Here is a 22,707-nt window from a genome sequence, read left to right on the forward strand (position 1 = left end):
GCAAATTATTTCCTAGAATTCCTAATTTCCGTTTAGTCAATGAAGTTTACATGGCTTAAAAGCTAAGAAAGTTGAGGACACATAGCTATCTAACTGGTGGAGACAAGATTTGGATTAAGTCTGTCTGTCTATAGGACAGATTTTATTTCTACTAAATTTACCACCTCAATGAATCTCAAATTTTAAAGGACTCTGTTAGAGATAACAGTAAAGTATATCACCACAGTTCAAATAATGCAATAATGACTCTAGTTTCTAATCTTTAAACTGAAACAGAATGAAGTTAAGATCCCCTTCTGTCAGCTGATGTCAATATTCTTAGAATACTTACTTGTAATAACAAATGTCGGTTCCCACACGAATCCACCATGGTCTGGCATTTAATGCTTCTTGAACCGAATACATGAGTGGTTGCATACCTTTGACAGAGAGATTAAAAAAAAAAAAAAAAGAAGAAGAAAAAGAAACAAAGAAAGAAAAAAAAATTCTTTTCAGAGCTTCTGAGTTAAAAATTAATCATTCCATTATAGAAAGCACCAAATGTTCAGGAAAGCTAAAAGAAAATACATTTCAGTTTTTAGTATATATAAAAAAATATGAGATATTTCTTTACAATCTCCTAAATCAATCAATGATATGCTTTTAATCCCAATTTACCTAAAATCGGATTTCAACTTTAGTGAGAAATCATTAAGCTTTTTTCTATTACCTTTTCTATATTAGATTACAAATGGTAAGTAAAATGTATTTCTTGGAACAAGTCAAAGCGTCAAAAATATATGAAGAAACAGTATTTGATCATACTTCTAACTCTCCAGGGACCCCCGTCTACACTGAGGTTAAGGGAGAAAATGCCACCAACATGTTAAGATTGTTTTCTTCTTCAAACTTCTCCACACAAATATGTGCTTATAGGAAGGAAAATGTAAAGGGACTATTAGCAAAAATAAGATTAAATATATAGCATATTTTCTTGGGTAGTTTCAGAAATATATTCTACATATAAACTTTAATATTATCCAATTTCATAAAATCGTGCACTAGGCTTCTAACTAGAACTAATGAAATTCATATGTTAAGTTTAGAAATGTTGACAAATTTTACGGAGATCTGATTTGACTTTCCTTATATTCTAACTTAAAGATAGAACCATTTTTTTTTTCATTTTCCTGCTACAGAACCATTTTGTTAAATTTAGCTCTGAGTATTTTAATTAGTGTTTCATAGTCTCTTGGGTTTTGTACATATGTAAATCATATAATTTGTAACTTAAAGTATTTGGCCTCCTCTTTTAGTATTTGTATCAGTCACTTCATTTTCTACTTTTACTGTATTAGAAAAATGATACAACCTTACAAGTGATTCTGCATATAGAAGAACACAACTCTGTCTTGTTCCTAATTTTAATCAAAATGTTTTACCACTTGATACAATATTTGCCAATTTTTTTTTGCATATCAACTGTATCATGTTTAATAAAAAGAGGTAACATTGAATAATCTCTATGTGCTAGACACTGCTCTAAGCATTTTTACATGTGTTAATTCATTAAATACTCACAACAACCCTCTGTGGCAGGTGCTATGATTACTCCCATAAGTGGAGTAGTTTCTTTCATAATTCTTATTACACTTGTTTTAATTTATTTTATCAAATGCCTTTTCAGCATCCACTAATAGAATCACATGGCTTTTCTCCTTTAATCTGTTGACAGAATATGTTGATAGGTTTCCTATGGCTAACTATCTTTGCACTGCAAGAAAATGATATTCTTTTACTAGTATATAATTATATTAGCTAAAATCTTATTTAGAATTTTTGTATCTAGGGGTACCTGGGTGGCTCAGGCAGTTAAGTGTCCGACTTTGGCTCAGGCCTGATCTCAGTGTTCATGGGTTCAAGCCCCACTTCGAGTTCTATGCCCGCATCTCAGAACCTGAAGCCTGGTTCGGATTCTGTGGCTCTCTTTTTCTCTGCCCCTCCCATGCTCACACGCTGTCTCTCTCAAAAATAAATAAACATTTAAAAAAAATAGAATTTGTGTATCTAAAAACTGGTCTTTTTAAAAATTACCTTTACTAAGTATCAGTATAAGACTATACTAGCTTCAGAAAAATATACTGAGAAGCTATCCATTATTGATTGGAATAAGCAACAGTACAATCTATTCTTTAAAAGGTAAATAAAATTCAGCTGAAATGCCATCTCGATAAGGTGACTAATACTTTTCAAATTTCCTTTTAAAAAGTTATAGTCTGTTCAGACTCTCTACTTTTTTTAAAGTTTATTTTGAGAGACAGTGCACAAGCGTGCAAGCAGGAAAGGGGCAGAGAAAGAAGGAGAGACAGGATCCCAAGCAGGCTCCACACTCTTATCCCAGGAACCTTGAGATATGACCTGAGCTGAAATCAAAAAGTCAGACACTTAACCGACGGAGCCACCCAGATAACCCCAGAATCTCTACTTATTACTCAATTCTGGCATATTTTATTTTATTTCTATCATTATTTTCAGCATTTAAAAAAATTCATTCTCTTCCTTTTGGTTTATTTTCTCGTTTTTCTACTATCTTGAGTACTTAGTTCACTTACTTTCAGTCTTTTTTATTATAAATAATGCAAGTTATTAAATGCTTTCCTGCCAGCTCCCAGCTTAGCTATGTCACATAAGTCTATAAAGTGTCCTCTTGTGAAGGACTTTCTACGTCAGAGTTGTTCAATTGAACTTCCTACCAGAACGGAAATGTTCTGTACCTGCAACATCCAAGTTGGCAGCGGCCTGCCACACGTGGCTAGTAAGGGCAGGAGATGAGCCCAGTACCAACAAAAAGTAGAATTTTTAATTTTAAATTAACTTAACTTAGCCATATGTGTGTGCTAGTCACTACCATACTGGACAGCATGGTTCTACAGGATTTGTAACACCAATTTTAAATTTCAGAGGGTTTTTGTTTTTGTTTTTTTAAGGAAGAACTTTACATCTCCAAGTACCCATTTTTTGTTCAACATTTTGTTGATTTCCATTAGTATTTTAAATCACAATGAAATCTGTAAAATCTCTGAGCTTTTTAGTCACCCATAAGTTTTGTCTGTAACAAAAAAAGTTAAAAATTTTTAAATGTTTCATGAACATAAGGAAGATACCTTCTTGTGCTCCTTCTATAAAGCAGACCTTTTAAGGTGAAAAACAACAGTACTTACATCCAGATTCTGTAAATATAGCTCATTGCACAGCCAAAGTGCATTACCCACACACTCCCAAATAAAGTATTTCCAGGGTCTAGTTCAAATGGATTCTTTCATACACTTCATCAAACACTCCAACTCATGTGACGTTCTATGTCACTCACATTTGTAATGTGACTTTTTTGCAGTTCTTCTGTTTTATCCTTCCGTTGGAGAAGATACACAGGCCTTCTGCCCCATGTCCCTAACATGTCTCAGTTTCATAATCATATTATGTCACACTATTTCTTGAAACCCATTTCAATTTTTTTAAGGCAAAAGTCCAGGATCCCACCAACTTCCAGTTCTAACATGGATGAGATGCTTTCCCGAAATGCTCCTCAACTTTCCTCCTGTTAACACTGGAATCCCAGATTAGCTCCACCATTTCTCCCACTTCCCATCTTACATCTCACTCTGTTGGCTGCAACACATCTTCAAATATGTTCTCAAACTGGAATCCCAATGAATCCCAAAATCAAGCTTGTTGACTATATTATTCAAATTTTCTATATTGTTATTTGTGTTTTGTCTTCTTGATATGTTAAATTCTGAAAGGGGTATTTTAAATTCTCACAACGACTGTCTTCTAATCAAGTTGTATTTCTTGGAGCTTTTGTTCAATCTCTACAAATGCTCTATGGTTATGGTCGTTGCTGTGCTGTATAAAGGTTTGTGTTCTGCACAGCAAAAGAAATCATCGACAAAATGAAAATGCAACCTACTAAGTGGAAGAAAACACGTGAAAATCATGTATTTGATAAGCGGTTAGTATCTAAAATATATAAAGAACTCCTACAACTCAATAGAAAAAATAACAATCTGATTAAAAAATGGACAGCCATTAAATAGAAGGAAATCTTGCCATCTGCAATAACATGGATGGACCTTGAGGGCATCATGCTAAGTGAACTAAGTCAGACAAAGACAAATACCAAAATACCACATGATCTCACATGTAGAACCTAAAAAAAAAAAAAAAAAAAATCTCATAGAAACAGAGAACAGATTGCTAAGGCAAGAATAAAAGTGGGGGTGGGCAAAATGGGTGAAAGTGGTCAAAAGGTAAAAACTGCCAGTTATAAAATAAGTAAGTCCTGGGGATGTAATGCACAGCATAGGGACTATAGTTAATATATAAATACTATATTTCATACCTGAAAGTTGCTAAGACAGTAGCTCTTAAAAGTTCTCATCTCAAGAAAAACAAATTTATAACTATGTGGCAATAGATGCTAACTAAAATTCTCAAAGGGATCATTTCACAATATATACCAATATTAAAGCATTAGGTTATACATCTGAAATTAATAGGTTATATGTTAATTATACCTCAATTTAAAAAATGTTTGTGATTATTCTACATCTTCAAGAACTGCAACTTATAAATACACAGTATCTATTTAGTGCTTTTGATCCTGATTTTTTCTTTGTCTGGATGGGAATGTAAATTGGTGACACCTTTACAGACAACAGGCATGAAGGCCCTTCAAAAATTAAAAATGTAAATACCATATGACCTGGCAATTCCACTTCTGGCATTAATATTACCACTTTTGCTATATTTTATTTGCATTTTCCTAGTTTATCTCTGCCCAATCATTCATTTTCAACTTTTCTTTGTCATTTAATTAATACCCTCCTCACCCCCACCACTGTGTAACTTTTTTAGGACATTTCAACTCGTAATTAGTGATGACAGACATACATTTCATGTCATTCCTTCCATCTTATTTTCTTTCTACTATTTCATGGGTTTTCTTCTTCTTCTTCTTTGCTTTCTTATTATTACTGGCTTGGTTGATTTCTCCACATTTTTTTCTCCATTATTGGAAGCTTTCTGTTGTACTCTTCAATTCACTTCCCATCCTCATCGTTATGATTAATTGGTATTTCTCTGATACTGTATCAATAACTAAGCAATCCCATCAAGATAAGTTAACCTTCACGTCTCCCATATCACCCCCTTTAGAACATTTTTACTTTTGACAGATTTTATAAATTTCAAGACTTCTACCTTGAGATCTTTTTCCTCATTTATTTTTCTCACAGAGGGTTCAGGGATAATATAATTCTGAATTCTACATACACAAAGTGTATGGCAGTGACAAACAAACGACACACTTCGCAAAAGACATTTGGCTGTCCTCTAGCTTCCTGTGCCACCGATGAGAAGTCCGACACTAATCCACCCTTCTCACGTGCAGAACAACACAGTGATTAAGAGCATGCAGTCTGCAACCAGACTACCTGGATCTGAATTCCAACTTCACCACCTACCAGATGCGTGATCCTGGGCAGATTACTAAAGCACTGATGCCCTCTTTTTCTCTTCTGTAAAATGGATTCTGTTGTATGGATTAAGAGTACCACATGTGTTAGCACTTAGAACAAGGCCCAGCGCACGGTAAATACTCAATAAACGTTAGCTGCTGTAATATTAACATTATTTATGTAACCAGTTCTTTTAAAGTGGAAGTATGTTAAGATTTTCTCTTTATATTTGAAACTCAAGTATTTCACTGGTACATACAACAGATTCCTATCTTCTTTATTTCTTCCTAGGAATCACTGAGCCATTTTAATCTGAAACTTCAAACTCCCCCAGGGGCTCCTAGGTGGCTCAGTGGGTTAAGCGTCAGACTGTTGATTTTGGTTCAGGTCAAGATCCAAGGTCATGGGATCTATGTGTGGAACATGCTTAAGATTCTCTCTCTCAGGGCACCTGGGTGGCTCAGTTAAGTGTCCAACTCTTGATTTCGGCTCAGGTCATGATCTCCAGATTCAAGTCCCATATGGGGCTCTGTACTGACAACGCGGAGCCCGCTTGGGATTCTGTCTCCTGTCTCCTTCTCTCTCTCTGCCCTTCCCCCACTAGCGCTCACTCATGCGTGCTCTATCTCTCAAAATAAAAATAATGACTCTCTCTCCTCTGTCCCTCTCCCCAGCTCACCCTCTCTTTCTAAAAAGAAAAAAAAAGCGGGGGGGGGGGGGGGGGCGGGGGGAAGAAACTTCAAACTCCTCCAGATACACAAAACTCATAATAATGGTTGACTACAGTAAGGTTCCAGCTGAAGTCAAGGGCACATTAGATTTATTGAAGTGTTCTAATTTTATAAAAGACAATGTATTCTATTACTTTTTAAATGATAGTTAATTATGATCACAATGGAAGAGTGACATTTTAAAATTCCAACTATCAAAAAAACCATTTGAACCAAAGAGGTTGCCCTACTAAGAATCAATCAAATGAGGTAACTCAGACTGAATATACCACAATCTACTCGACCTGACATTTTGGCTATATTTGAGTAATTGATATTGTCATTAGCCAAAGGATAAACCTTTATATACATAAAAAATATGCCAAGAACTGTCAATCTTGTCACTTGAATACAGACCACCAAAATATTAAATTGCCATGGTGACGGCAAAATCCAATGGCAGTGGCTTCTAACAATATCTAAGTAAAAGCCAAAGTCACATTGAGTAGATGCTAAATGACAAGTACAGATACAAAAAAAGACAAGGTGTTCTGGTCCCTATTCATCAAATGTATGATGAACCACAGATTCATGAAATTTTCAAGTTGAAGCTAATACCCTCATTTAACAAGGAAGGGGGACAAAAAAAGTTTAAAATGGAACTTGAATAACCTACAGCCACCTATCACAAGTTGCATACGTTATCTGGACTGAGTGACTGTATGGAGAAAAAAATGCATGCTTATCATATGGCTAGTACAACAATAGAGATTTATACTAAAAATAGGAAGATCAGATTGTTGGTCTAGGAGATAATGGTAGCCACTTGAGTCTGCATCCCTACACACATCCTTACCACCAAAAAGTAAATAAACAAATTCAACAAGCAGCACAAATAAAACCCAGGCTTTCATCACTACTAGAAGACGGAATATAAAAACTTTAAATCACCTGTTAAAAATGGGCAAAGATACACCAGGAAAATGGAAACAAAGTAGGAGTTGAAATCCTGAGATCAAAGTAGATTTCAGGCCAAAAAATAATAAATGAGACAAAGAAGGAACTTTATAAAGTGATCATTCACAGTAAAATATAATAATAACCAATATCTATGTACCAGATAAGACCAATCTCCTAAGTAAAGCAGAAATTACAGAATACAGAAGACAGAAACATACTATCGATAGTAGACTAACACATCACTCTAGGTACACCACAAACCAAATGAACAACAATGAAGAGATGTATACAGAAGATCTAAAGAACATAATAAGGCAAATCTTAAATACGGAACACTGTATCTTTATATATACACAGAATATGTATACCTTCTTTTAAGACCACGTGAGATAGTCACAAAAAATGATCACATATTAGATCAAAAGGAAATGTCAGAAGTTCCATAAAAGAGAAATACTAACCAACAAAACTGTCTAACCACCATGTAATAAAACTAGAAACTAAAAATAAAATTAACACTTGGGGCACCTGGATGGCTCAGTCAGTTAAGCATCTGATTTTTGATACAGGCTCAAGTCATGGTCTCACTGTTGTGAAATCAAGCCCTGAATCGGGCTCCACACTCGAGCCTGCTGGGGATTCTTTGTCCCTCTCACTCTGTCCCTCCCCCATTCGCATGTGGGCACTCTCTCTCTCTCTCAAAATAAATGAATAAACATTAAAAAATAATACTAATAAAACAAAATGAACACAAACAGGGAGGACACACATGCAGGGGGGTAGGAAGAAAGGCTGAATGAAGTGAGGAGGATATCTGCCCAAAAAGGCAGCAGAAAGATTGTAACATACACTGGCATTGATCAGGATTAAATATATTAAGGATAAGGGAAGCTCACATTCTCCACGTTGAAGGACGCTGTAAATATAGGTTAAAAAAAACACACAGAATAAAGCCTGTGGAATTGAAGGTATCAGTGTGACCTCATAGAGACTGTGTGGGGGTGTATACACATAACACATACACACAAACATAAACATATATATACATATAGAGAAACCACTACAAACGAAAATTTCTATATAAGTACTTATACACACATACAGTCCTCAGCTCTGTCTACTAAGAGGTCCAATAACAATGTACACCCTATGCACACAGACCTTGGTTTTTAAGTACCATTCACCACTAAAACAAGCCGGGGCTCTTCCAAGAAATGATTGATACCAGGCTGGGGCAGGAAAAGGCAAGATGCGCCTTGAATATGTATGCCGAAAAAGCAAGGATGCCCATACAGAATGATAGGGATGTGTCCAAAGGACACCGAAGCCAGTATGAAAAGGATCCCACTGGCCAAATATTGGGCAATTTGAGCATAAAAATAAATAATGAGAGAAACAAATTACAACCTACTAAGTAAAACAGGAACCCAATCTGGATTTATATTAACATAGTAAAATCTGATGAGGAAAAGATATTTACATAGTTTCAAAGTACTTCCACCTAAAATACTTTATTAACTATAAAGAGAAAAAGGGTAACTTTATAGTGGAAAGGCTAGCAGACTCCAACTTAATCAAGTGATAAAATTATTATCATCAGTAATGGGACAAACAAAATCTGGGATGTCACCAGAGTACAACATCACTTCTATAATATTCCTGCCAAAGATACCCAACTTGAATGGAGTCACGAGGAACAAGAGACAACTCCAAGTCGAGAACTACTCTACAGAATAGGAGTTCTATAATTTTCAAAAGTGTCAGGTCATGTATGTTAAGGCCTGTAAAACTGTTCCTGACTTAAAGAGTGTAGAACCTGACAACTAAATACACATGGTTTGAGCAGAATTCTCTTGCTATTATAAGGATATTATTGAGAAAATGGGTGAAACTCAAATGAAGAGTCTATGGATTAGACAGGATTCACAAATCAATTATTTCCTGACGGTGGTTATATATATATTTAAAAAATGCCACTGTTTATAGAAAATATACTAAAAGTATTGTAGGGTGATGAGGTATCATTTCAGATCCTCAACATCTGGAGTCAGGGTGTAACTCTTCCGTGAATTTGAAATTATTTCAAAATAAAATATTTAGAAATAGTTGATCTTATATTAAACTAGAATCTTCTTGACATATATTTTGTGCATGTTCATTTTATGTTCCTAATGGGATCTTCATAGTTCATCCATCCATTGCCTCATTCATTTAACAAATGTTTACTAAACATCTGTTAAACGCCATAGTGTAAACATGGCAGTCAGCAACAGTGACACTGTCCCTGATCACATGGAATGTATAAACAAGGGGGAGGGGGCAGGAAAGAGATTAATAAGCTACACTTATAAACAACATAAAACTGTTATGAGCACTCCAAAGGGAAAAATTACAAGGAACATTTATCCAGGAGATTCATCCAGCCTGAGGAGTCAGGGAAGACTTCCTTAGTCAAGAGATAGCTCAGCTCAACTTCCAAGTATGGAATTAACTAACGAGGGCAAGGTGGGAATGCTACAGACTAGACTCTAAAATTCTATTTTGCTGCCTGATTCCACACATGTTCAATTTATGTAAGGAGGTGGTTAAAAATCTTCATGTATCTGGGAGACATGGCTAAGGGGAGGAGCAGGGAGAAGGAAGGGTTAGGGGGTAGGATGAGAAAAAGAGTGCAGAAGTGCCAGGGAGGGAGCTTGCCAAGGAAAGTTCCAAGTTACTAAAATGCAAGACTGCCATCTAGTGGTAATTTGAGCAAACCCCTTTCAATTAATGGGGGGGTGTGGAGAAAGAAATGGATTACAACAGATGTGACATTATTATACAGTGATATAAATTCTCTAATAAAATTCACAAATAAGATCATTCACTTGTGAGAAAACTATTTAACAGAATCACCTAAAATATCCCCAGGAAAAGGGCAATTTAAGAAACAAAAACAATAGTAATTCTGCCCCTTTTGGGGGCACTGTCAAAGAATAAGCCATCTTTGGACATATTTGCTTAGAACCCAACACTAAAACCCCAGACCAATCCAAAAAAAAGATGTCCCAATCAAAAAAAAGAAAAGAAATAAAATTAATTAAAACTAATATTACTTCTGAATTTCAGTCATGGATGGCAATTAAACAAATCCTTTCAGCTGAACAAGATTCTACTGCAAATATTTTGTCATCAGTACCATCCCTGAAGTGAATTCAAAATTCAACCCAATGACAACATCAACTACATAGCTAGTTGCAATTTCTTAAACTGCTGAATTCCAGCTTACTAAAATATTAGTCCCTTCTTTCTACTGATGTTAAGACAAACCAAGATTTCCTTTATGTTGTACTAAACAAACCTAACGACAGAGTTTCACTTAAAAAAATTATATCTGCCTAAGAGCTCATTTCACAACTATAACCAACTTCCTAGTTAAATACTTACAAGTATATGGCAATAAAAAGAAATCACAAGAGATCACTTCTTGTCAGAATTTGGGAGAAATCTCTACTAAACTTAAGGCAGATGGAACAGGACTGAGAAAATCCAATGCAGAATATGCCTCATGCTCTATTTTTTTATATACATATTTTGGATTTCCACAATGAAACAAGTGCTGCACTACACCTTAAATAGTAACAGACAGAACAATCAAGAAGCACAAAAATAGCATAAAAATCTAAATGTATCAATTACAAAAAGAATTTTAAGTTAAAAGCATGTTAAAGACAAGGGTCAAACAATAAAATGCAACCTCTATTTATAAGAAACAAAGATGTATCAAGCAAATTTAAACCAAAACATTGTAAAAATAGAATTCAAGGTTAAATATACTTAAGTATGACTATTTTATACTGTTAAATGGTATATACAAAATAAATATGGAAAAGTTATAAACTGTGTGCCAAATAATGCTGCTTAAACAGAAAAAAATATATACGTTTTCGTAAATGAGGACTGGACAGAAGCACAACAGAACTGAAAGACAATTTTTTTAAGTCTTAGGCAGATAGGGTAAAAAATAAATAAGGACACCAAAAGCTGAATAAATGGATTTATAACACTAAACTAACAATGTATATGAAATTATGCTTCCAGCAGAGAATATATATTATTTTCCAAGTGCCCATGAAAACAAAAACTGACCAGATAGGAAGCTTAAAAAACTGTTCCAAATCATAAATTTTCTATGTATGTGAACAAGATTCATTAAAACCTGAAAGTAATGAGAAAAATTGTAATCAAAATAATCTAACCAACCACGAATATAACAAATGTCTTCCGAAATAATTCTTGCATCAAAAAGTATACCAACACTACATACAATTAGAGGCAACCTACAAAATAACAAGGAGTCTTAATATTAAAATCCAGAGGGGAAGGGGATACAAAATAAGTTATAATTAAGAGCAAATTCAAGCCCTAAATGCTTGATCATCAAACAAAAATAAATTTAGGTAAACAAACTAGAAGTTAAAAAGAAGAAAAAAATCAAACTGCAGAGAGGAAAAGAGAAAAGTTAATTTTAAAACTTTTAATGGAAATAAGGAATAAAACCAAGAGCTAGGTTTTTAAAACACTAAATTATGTTTTAAGCACACACGCAAGGGAACGAAGCAAGAGAACAGGCAGCACACACAGTGCAGACATCATACAGAAATCCCGGCTAGTGAATTCTGAAAATCTAAATGTCATTTATATAATAAAATGTAAATCATCACGACTGCCACAATAAGAAATAGAAAACTAGACTACACCAAGTCACGGAAATCTGAAGAAGTTATCCAGACTCTCCTCCCACCGAAAAAGGAATACGCAGACAGTTCTAGAGGTGCGTTCTTTCCGAATTTCATGAAGACGTGTATATGCTATTTAAGCTGTTCCAGAACACAGGGTGGGGAAATAAAAGCTTTTTTATTTAAGTGTTCAAAGTTAGCATCGGCTTGTTTGCAAAACTGGCCAAAGACAACCCTCCAAAAAAGAAACGGACTTGTCTAACTTACAACCAATAATGTAAAGCCTTTAAACAAAATACTAACAAATCAAAAATAGTTGTATATTAAAAGATTAACTCCCATGGCAAAGTGGATTTATTTCTGAAACCCAAGGATGATTTGATATTAGAAATATTATTAATACAATACAGCACATTAATAGCTCATATTATTATATGGTCACATCACATTAATAAACGCAAAAATAAAATACTTTCAGTTTTTAAAACTTAGTAAAAGTAGAAATTTAAAAAAAATTTTTTTATTTTTGAGCGACAGAGAGCATAAGCAGGGTACGGGCAGAGAGAGAGGGAGACACAGAATCTGAAGGAAGCTCTAGGCTCTGAGCTGTCAGCACAGAGCTGGACACGGGGCTCGAACCCACAAACCGCGAGATCATGACCTGAACCGAAGTCGGACACTTAACCAACTGAGCCATCCAGGCGCCCCAAAATAGAAATTCTTTACTATGAGAAAGAATCTGTATCTCAAAAAAAGATCTAGTGTATTTAATGTAAATACTAGCAGCATTCACATTAGAGTCAAAACAAGGATGTCCAATGTCTCCTTTTTATTGTAAACATTCTCAAAATTATATCCAACAGCTACAAAACAATGAAAGATACACGATATAACTACAGATAAGGAAAAATTCTAGGGACCTAGCAAGAAAATCCGCAGTATCAACTCACAAACAATGAAAACTAGTAAGAACGTTCAGTAAAGAGGTCAATTTTCAAGTGAACATATAAAACTTGACAGCTTTCTTAATTATAAATAACAAACCTGAAAATGTTTGAAAGTACTCTTTCAAAACAGATGCCAAAAGAAAATACATAAAATACTTAAGAATGGAAATAAAAATGAACAAAACTAACAAAAAGAAAACTAAATAGCGGCACCTGGGTGGCTCAGTCAGTTAAGCATCCACTTCTTGATTTCAGCTCAAGTCATGATATCACAGTTCATGTTTTTGAACCCTACCTCTGCTATCAGCGCAGAGCCTGCTTGGAATTCTCGCTCTCTCTCTCTCTCTCTCTCTCTCTCTCTCTCAAGAAATAAAAATAGGGGCGCCTGGGTGGCTTGGTCAGTTAAGCGTCTGACTTCGGCTCAGGTCATGATCTCACGGTCCATGGGTTCGAGCCCCACGTCGGGCTCTGTGCTGACAGCTTAGAGCCTGGATGCTGCTTCAGATTCTGTGTCTCCCTCTCTCTCTGCCCCTCCCCTGTTCATGCTCTGTCTCTCTGTCTCAAAAATAAATAAACGTTAAAAAAAAAAAATTAAAAAAAAAAAAGAAATAAAAATAAACTTAAAAAACTGTTTAAAAAAAACTAAACTTAAGTGAGGGCAGAAGAAAATGAATAAACAAAACTATACACCATGTTCCTAAGCAGTGAGACTTAATATAAAAAATTCCATTTCTCTCAGATTATTCTATGAGTTTAATGTAATTGAAATCTTTTGGCACTTAATAAAACTATTCTGAATAATATTTAGAATAAACAATTCTGGAAAAATAGGTAGAAAAATTCAATTGTTTTTGAAAAAGACTACAGGATGTTAAGCTGTATTATCAAGTCAGTTACACAGCAAAGGATGTTACACTAGACAGAAACGTCAGGATCATTAAATTCAAGTGGTACTAGAGCAACAAACAGCCTCCCCCCAAAATGCTAGTCCATAGCTTCTGAGAACTGTATTGTTTCAAACCAGAGGGGACAAATAATATGACTAGGAGGTCAAAGTAATTCAACCCAGATTCAAAAAGTTAGGAACTAGGAGCAAGTCAGAGTGATATCTTACCAACCAGCTTCCAATCTGTGTTTGCTAACCAGAGCATTTTCTTTTCTTTTTTAATATTTATTTATTTTTGAGAGAGAGAGAGAGACAGAATGCAAGCAAGGGAGGGGCAGAGAGAAGGAGACACAGAATCCAAAGCAGGCTCAAGGCTCTGAGCAGTCAGCACAAAGCCTGACACAGGGCTTGAACTCATGAACCACGAGATCATAACCTGAGCCGAAGTCGGATGCTTAACCAACTGAGCCACCCAGGCACCCCATAACCAGAGCATTTTCTATATGAGCTACCACAGAGCAGCCATTCACAATGTCTTCTAAGTGATGTTTCCTCTCCATTTGTTACTAGTGGCTCAGGAACAGAGTTGCAAATGAGGCATAAATGTAAACATTTAACAAATAACTCAATTTAGCAACACCATTTTAAATCTCTTTGGAGAAAGAATGGGTTCAGTTGTAGCTGCTTAACTACTAACAACAGGATTAAGTTAGACCCCAAATTCACAGAATTTACCAAAATAAATCCTGGATGAAGTTAAATATAAACACCGAAAGCATATTATCAAATGCACTTCAAAAAGGCTGACCTAATTTAACACTCCTACCAGCACAGTAAGTATCCTTTTCCCTAGTTTTCAGCAACATCTGTTCATTTGCTTTGAGAAATTCTACTTAGAGAAATTTATGGCAAAGCAATAATTGTAAACATACACAAAAGCAAACAAGTAAGGGTATCAACAGCACAGCTTATAATTTTGAAATGTTGAAAAAGACTTAATAAAATCCCGAACTGTACATTACTCAATAGAATATTATATAAACATTAGTAATGATGTCACTGAAAATACTGAATGGCATGAGAATAGTTTTGGGTGAGTTCTCATACTCTAACCCCAATCTATGAAAGGATAACATTTCATTTTAAAATTATGTGAATGTAAGTCTGAGGATTACAAAATGCTAATTAGTGGATTTTCTCCCCTTCTTACATTCTTCTCTAAACAATTTTTAATTTACCAAATCCCCACATTAAAGATCCACTGCTTGGTTATCAGAAAAATAAACATATTTACAGCTGGCAGACAGAGGAATTCCACTTCTGTAGATTTGTAACTAAATAATTACAGACACAAATATTTCGTACAATAATGTTGATCTCAGCATTATTTAAAATAGAAAATAATTAGAAGCAGCTTAAATGTACAACAGAAAAAGGTTTGGATAAATAAGTTATAGTACCTCTTGTAGGATGTCCATTATACTCTGTTTTGGAGAAATATTTCATGACCAGAAAAAAATGTTAACAATCTAATGTTTGGTTAACATACAGACTATGAAACTGCATGGGACACAAGGCTTATTTTTTAAAATAAATACAGAATTATGTAGATGTGGAAATCACATATTGCCATATAAAAAAGGCTGGAAGGACACAACAATATTAAAGTTGCTGTCTCTGGATGATGCACTGTGGATGGTTTTAATTTTCTTAACACCATTCTGTTACCCAAATTCTCTATAAAGTGAGTTTGGAAAGTGTGACAGACATACAAAAATACCCAAAGGGCAAGGGCTAAGAAGCAGGGGAAATTTTAAAGTAAAGCAGCCATCTGTCCCATTGTTTTGATTTGGTTTCAGTTTGCAAGTTTCAGTTTATTTATTTTAAACTTAAAATGATACTAAAGGAAGACATTATTTTATCACATGGAAGTACTGATTTAAAAATAAAAATAGGGGCCCCTGGGTGGCTCAGTCGGTTAAGCAGCCGACTTCGGTTCAGGTCATGATCTCACGGTTCGTGGGTTTGAGCCCCATGTCGGACTCCGTGCGTCATGACAGCTCAGAGCCTGGAACCTACTTCAGATTCTGTCTCCGTCTCTACCCCTCCCCGGCTCGCAGTCTGTCTGTCTCTCTCTCTCTCTCAAAAATAAAAATTGACATTAAAAACATTTTGTAATTAAAAAAAATAGAGAAGCACTGCTCTACAATGTAAGTTTTTAATTTTTAAAATTAAAATTATAATAAAGTTTAAAGTAGTAACAGTACTATTTTATAAAAGTGAATAAATGAATGTAGTTGTAAAGATGTCATCCACCTGCAGGCACTACAATTTGAAAATTACACTGGCTATCATTTTAGGAATAAATAGGCTTTTATATTTATATACTCTTAAGGAGCACCCAAAATACAAACATACTTCCACTTAAGTAACTGTCCTTTCCTTCTCTAAAATACTATGTCAGCACTATACTTACAAGTTAAATAAGGAAAACATGAAATTCTTTCATTTTTTACTATTATTCTGAATGAGTTTCAAATAAGGTAATTTTTTTAATTATATGAAGGTTTTAAGATCAAAAATAGGTCAAAATTGTTTTCTAAGAAATACAACATTCAATGATTACTAGTTAGGCCCCAAAATCACAAAAATAAAGAATGTGAAATAGATTTTATCAAGAATATTCACATCACTATTCATGCAAAATATAAGCACTGACTCCTTGGTCAAAATATATTTAAAATGCACTATTTAGGGGCGCCTGGGTGGCGCAGTCGGTTAAGCGTCCGACTTCAGCCAGGTCACGATCTCGCGGTCCGTGAGTTCGAGCCCCGCGTCAGGCTCTGGGCTGATGGCTCGGAGCCTGGAGCCTGTTTCCGATTCTGTGTCTCCCTCTCTCTCTGCCCCTCCCCCGTTCATGCTCTGTCTCTCTCTGTCCCAAAAATAAATAAAAAACGTTGAAAAAAATTAAAAAAAAAATAAAATAAAATGCACTATTTAAAATTAGATTACTTAAAACGTTTAAAAACTTTAAATAATTTTATAACTAACCTAGATATTATGCTACATAATCTTCCTTTCATTATTGCATTAAATTAGTGAATCTGATTAAAGCTTTTATCCCAAACATGTAACCATCTAGAGTGTAAAATTTCCTATTTCCCACATAAATAATGACAACTGAGAACAGCCTCTTCAACTCTTGAAAACTCTAATTCTTAGAAACGCCCCTTAAAAAGCACCATCATATTCATGCCTTTAACAACTTTAATACTTTTGCTAGTGTGCTCTACACACACTAGAGTTTTTAAAAAATTGTTTCATGAGAAAAACAGTAGAGAAAACCAATGAAACAAAAAGCGGGTTCTTTGAAAAGGTCAGTAAAATTAACAAAGGTCAATAGAGCTGACAATTCTAGCAGGATTGACAAAGGAAAACAAAGAGAAAACACAAATTACTAGTACCAGAAATGAAGCAGGGGTGTCACAACGGACCCTGCAGACCTCAAGAGGACAGAAAGGGAATACTGTGACCAACTCTACACAGACATTTGACAATTCAGAAGAAATGGATCAATTCCTAAAAGGCACAAACTACCACATACCACAACTCACTCAGTAGAGAATAATCTGAATAGCCCTACAACTATTAAATTTAATTTGTAACTTAAAGACTATCAAAAGGGGCATCCAGGTGGCTGGGCCGGTGGAGTGTCAGACTTCAGCTCAGGTCATGATCTCACAGTTTGTGGGTTGGAGCCCCACATCAGGCTCACTGCTGTCGGTACAGAGCCTGCTTGGGATTCTCTGTCCCCTCCTCCCCCCACCGCCCTTCCCCTGCTGGCACATAATCTCTCTCTGTCAAAAATAAACAGTTAAAAAAAGTAAAACTAAAGACTCTCAAAAAAGAAATCCTTCCAGACCCAGATGGCTTCATTGGAGAATTCTACCAAATGTTTAAGAAGTAATACCAAATTTGGGGTGCCTGAGTGGCTCAGTTGGTTAAGCATCCAACTTTCAATTTCGGCTCAGGTCATGATCTCCCAGTTTGCAAGACGGAGCCCACATCAGGCTCCGCACTAAGCACAGAGTCTGCTTAGGATTCTCCCTCTCCCTCTCTCTCTGCTCTTCCCTCCATTCCTCGCCCCCAAATAAATAAACTTGAAAAAAAAGTAACATGAAATCTACACAGGCTCTTCCAGAAAATAAGATAATAATTTCCCAGCCCATTTTATGAGGTCAGTGTTACCATGATACCAAAACCAGATACGGTACCAAAAATAAAACAAACCAAAAAAGCAACTATAGCTTGATACCCCTCCTGAACATATAAATACAAATTTCTTAACAAAATGTTAGCAATTATCCACAATGACCAAGTGGGGTTTATTCCACAGATTAAAAAATGCTGATTCAATATTCAAAACTCAATGAAATAACACCATATTAACAATTTACAGACAGAAGATCACATGATCAAATCAATTGATGGAGATGAAACATATGACAAAGTTCAATGCCCACTCATGACAAAAAAAGAAAAAAAAAAGCCTCAGCAAAGTAGTAATAGGAAGAAACCTCCTCAACTATATTTTAAAATTTATAGAAAATGACTACTAACATCGTACTGAAAAGTGACTAATAAAGGAGAAGCACAAGGCTTTGTGGTGGCGGGAGTATTCTGTACCTTGACTGTGGTGACAACTTCAGGAATCTACAAATGTAATAGAATGGCATGAAACTGCACCCACACTGTACCAACATCAAATCCTGACTCTGGGATGGTCAGTTACTGAAGATGTAGCCACTGGAGAAAATTCAGTGAAGAGAACGTGAAACCTTTCTGGAACTTCCATTATATATATTCACTTTCTATGAGACTATTCAAAATTAAACATTTTTAAAGACTGCTTTATGTAATTCTCTTCTAGATGAGCTGACACTGAAAACTTGATTTTAAGCAGGATAAGTAATAAATCTTTAGTTGTATTTAATTTGGATGAAATCAAAGATGCTCTTTACATTTTAAAGAGCTTTTCACCAACAAAGCAATGCACAGGTTTATTCCCAATTTTGCATTAATAAGTATCCGAATTTTGAGAACTAGAGAAAACAAAAGAACAATGAACCTTTTTTAAACACGTTAATAATTAGAAGAAAAAAAAAAGCCTTATGTACTATAGTTACAATGCCTGCATATCATCTACACTGGGGGGAAAAACATGTCTTACCATAATTAAATTGACTGTTGGACTTTTCACAGTTAATGATGTTAAACCTGTAAGCAACACCTGGTCGCATTCCACTGACTTCAAAGTAAAACCACTGATGATAATGATTGCTATTTATATCTGAGTTCAGAATAAGATCATATTCATTTCTGAAAATAGAAAATAAAGAAATCTGATGAAAATTAGGGAAATATCTGTGTACAGACAAAGTGAGAACATTTTAAATGACTTACTTTCTAATTTGAATTACTTTGCGCAGATTCCCAGATTCAAATTTGGAGTTAAACTTCAAAATATCTCCTTCTTCTGGAATAGTGTAACTAAATAAAAGTATTCAAGTAAGTATTATAAAATACACTGCAATTAAATAGGTAAACAAAAAATTTAAAATAAAACTACACTACAAATTAAAAATATACCACTATTGCCACGTCCCCCCCTTCTTTATTTTTAAACCAAAGAATGTAACGAACACAAGCAAAACACGAACTCTGGTTAACATTTATAGACTTAAAAATTACAATTACAAGTAGAGACTGAATATTAATCGCAAATAAGAAATTCTGCCCCACTAAATAAACGTCATTCCTAAATACCAATAATCAAATAAAAAGACTAGATGTATTTTTAAAAAGGCATATGACCAGTGCTGAGTAGCAATAATTCTAATTAAACTATGCAGTTCTCAGATTAAATTTGCAGAGCTATATTAGATATAGATACTAGCTTATTTAATTAGTGCCAGGAAGGTGAAAGTACTGTCTTCACTTTACATATTCACTACTTTAGTATTTACTGAATGCCTACTAGGTACCAGATTCGGTTTTAGTTGTCTGTCTGTGTCTCTGATTAAATACAAATTTTTGCTCTTCTGGAGCTTACATTCTAACAGAGGGAAACTCAGACCTTAAGAAGCTCAATGATTTTGTCCAAAGTCATTTCAATTAGAAATAGCAATGGTATATGTATGCCACGCTCAGGGTTCCTGAGTTTCTGTTTTCACCACATCTGCCTGATCTGACACCAAATTATAAACAGTGAAATAACTAAGACATTTTGAATAAGGTACATTTGGTTTTCATTTTTAAAAGTATTATTTCAAATTCAGTCACTAGCTTTGACATAATTTTTACCCTTATCTCTTTACCTTTAAAGATAATGATATTTAAAAAGTGTTTTATTTCCTCCAAAAAGACCAGTAAGATCTGAAATGTCCATCAGAATATTAGAATGTTGAGAGATGGGGAAACCCACTGAGGGCTAATTACATTTCTTGTATAAAGAGGCAAATGACTAAATAATAGTCACATTCATCATTTCTAATTTTCACTTATTTAAACCCTAAAATGTGCTGATAACAGTGATAACCCTAAATTGTGAATAACACTAATGCATCAAGCATCATAAACACATGGGCTTCAAAGATCAGGAAAGTAATATAAAGGACTGATGCACATTGTAAGCAGTAAGAGGCGACAAAGACTAGTGGGGACTATGGAGAAATTAGCAAGCACATGTCCCTTCTTTTTTTAAAACGGATGGTAATTTGTTGTCCTAAGGAAACGAAGGCTCAATATTGTCAATAGGACAAAATTGCAGCATTTCATGTGACATTTCCACTCTCAAATGGAGGTAATTTCACGTTTTTTAAAAACACAGCATCAGTTTGTGACCTTTCCCTTATCGAACCCATTAAGTCCACCTAAGAACAAACAAAAGCCTGTGATACATTCAATTTAATATGATTCACTATTACATTACCATTATGTCCCTGCTAAAAGATGAAAACATAGCAAGGGCAAACTAGGTGGAAGTTAGCTATATTTTTTTATTTTTAAAAATAACACTGAAATCTTAGAGTACTAATAAAACTAATAAAACTAAAAACAACAACAGACTTACTTTGGGTTATCCAAGTCATATACCACTCGATCTATGATATCACTCTGATGTATTAACCTCTCAATATCTTGGGCAATTTTTGTCCTGAAATCACAAAAGAGAAGCATGACCACCAAAATTCATTATTATAGGCCAAGGCACAACTTTCTCCAAAATAAGTTTGGGATGAAAAAATGTAAAAGGAGAACACTTTCTTAAAATAAAAATGATCATTCATATCAATATGTCGCAAGACAGTATCTGTATTATTAAAGCCCGAATTCTGAAAATAACCATGTAGAATACAGTTACAAGTTCAATACCTTAAAAATAAATTTTGAGGGGTGTCCAGGTGGCTGAGACAGTTAGCACCTGACTCTTGGTTTCGGCTCAGGTTATGATCTCACAGCTTCATGGGTTTGAGACCCACATTGGGCTCTGCACTGGCAGTGCTTGGGATTTTCTCTCTCTCTGACCCTTCCCAATTCAAGCTGTCTCTGTCTCTCTCTAAATAAATAAATAAACTTTATTTTAAAAAATCTTGAATGTCTTATTTATGACTTGCGACATCAAAATGGTAACAAGCCACTCTGTAGACGAAAAGCAAATAATTTTACATATATAAGAACAGCATTATTAGAAGCAGTAAAGATCCAAAAAGCCAAAAATTATATATGAAGATTCTTAAAAGCCACCATTGCTGGAATGTTGCTAAAATGCAACTGGCAACCAGCATGCGCATTTGTCAGAATCAGTGCTCTCTTCTGTGAACGGAGAGGAAATGTGGAGGAGAAGGGGACACTTGTGTCAGGAGGCAGAGCATGGACCCTGCATCTCCAGGATTCTCTAGGCCTGAGAATTCTCTAGGCCTCCCCCTGAATCAGTCCAATGAAATGGTCACCAACTGGAAAATTCCTAGAATCCTGCCACTATCCTAGAAAAAGGAGTCACAGACAGATTCCACCATCTTCCCTGTCCATAATTAAGCCAAGGAAGGCAACAATCACTGAAGGTGTCACCAAGGGTAACCAAACCAGAACAAATGTAGGTCATACAGCCAGGTGCCTGGAACTCCAGGTAGACTGGCCACAACGCTCATACTGGGAAGATGCCTACTGCTGTTATAGTCACAGTATCACTTGTCATATTATCACTTACTCTTTTTTTTTTTTTTTTTTTTTTTTTTTTTTGAGAGAGAGCTTGAGCGGGCAAGGGACAGAGAAAGAAGGAGAGAGACAGAATCTCAAGCAGGCTTGGCACCAACAGCACAGAGCCCGATGCGGGGCTCAAACTCCTGAAACTGTGAGAATCATGACCTGAGCCAAAATCAAAATCAAGAGTCAGATGCTTAAGCGACTGAGGCACCTAGGCGCCCCTATCACTTATTCTTAAAGAGGAAGCCGATTATATGAACGGCTTTAAATTTCAAATTTGTCTGTTTCAGGTAAAGATTGGTAATACAGATTGAAACTGTGGTTTATTGATTTATTGTTAGAACAGAGTGAGGAAAGTTGCCAAAATGGTTATAATAAAATCTTAAAAATACACTAAACACTGAAAGTCTCCTGAACTTCAGGTAGATGTGAAACTAGTCTCCTGCACCAAAGATACTTCTTTGTGATTAAGCAGTCTTAACTCTCATATAGTTCAGAATTATCTCTAACAATATCAGTATAACTTTGACTTCAGAATAAGCTAAGAACCTATTCTGATAAAAAGCTAATAGTTATCAGGAAAACATTAAAAGGTGTGATAGTTAAATACAGAAAAAATATTAAAGAGGTACAACTCTAAATTTATTTTTAGTTTTATTCTACAAAAAATAACTCTTCACTGACAAGCAGTCTATCAAGAAAAAGACCCAGTATCAAAGGATT

The 22,707-nt window shown here is 35.0% G+C and overlaps 1 protein-coding gene across 5 annotated transcripts in view; it reads right to left on the reverse strand.

Moving 5' to 3' along the window:
* The window catches only part of AGTPBP1 (ATP/GTP binding carboxypeptidase 1), a 159,799-nt gene that overhangs the window by 30,776 nt on the left and 106,316 nt on the right, over positions 1 to 22,707 (reverse strand). For all 5 annotated transcript variants that reach the window (XM_042912515.1, XM_042912511.1, XM_042912513.1 and 2 more), the window contains 4 exons: positions 20,852 to 20,935; positions 19,183 to 19,269; positions 18,950 to 19,098; positions 332 to 419 (listed from right to left, as the gene is read on the reverse strand). In XM_042912515.1, coding sequence (XP_042768449.1) covers positions 332 to 419; positions 18,950 to 19,098; positions 19,183 to 19,269; positions 20,852 to 20,935 — 408 coding nt within the window. The remainder of the gene's footprint in view (positions 1 to 331; positions 420 to 18,949; positions 19,099 to 19,182; positions 19,270 to 20,851; positions 20,936 to 22,707) is intronic.

This window comes from Panthera leo, chromosome D4 (genome assembly GCF_018350215.1).
Source record: "Panthera leo isolate Ple1 chromosome D4, P.leo_Ple1_pat1.1, whole genome shotgun sequence".
Taxonomy (NCBI): Eukaryota; Metazoa; Chordata; class Mammalia; order Carnivora; family Felidae; genus Panthera; species Panthera leo.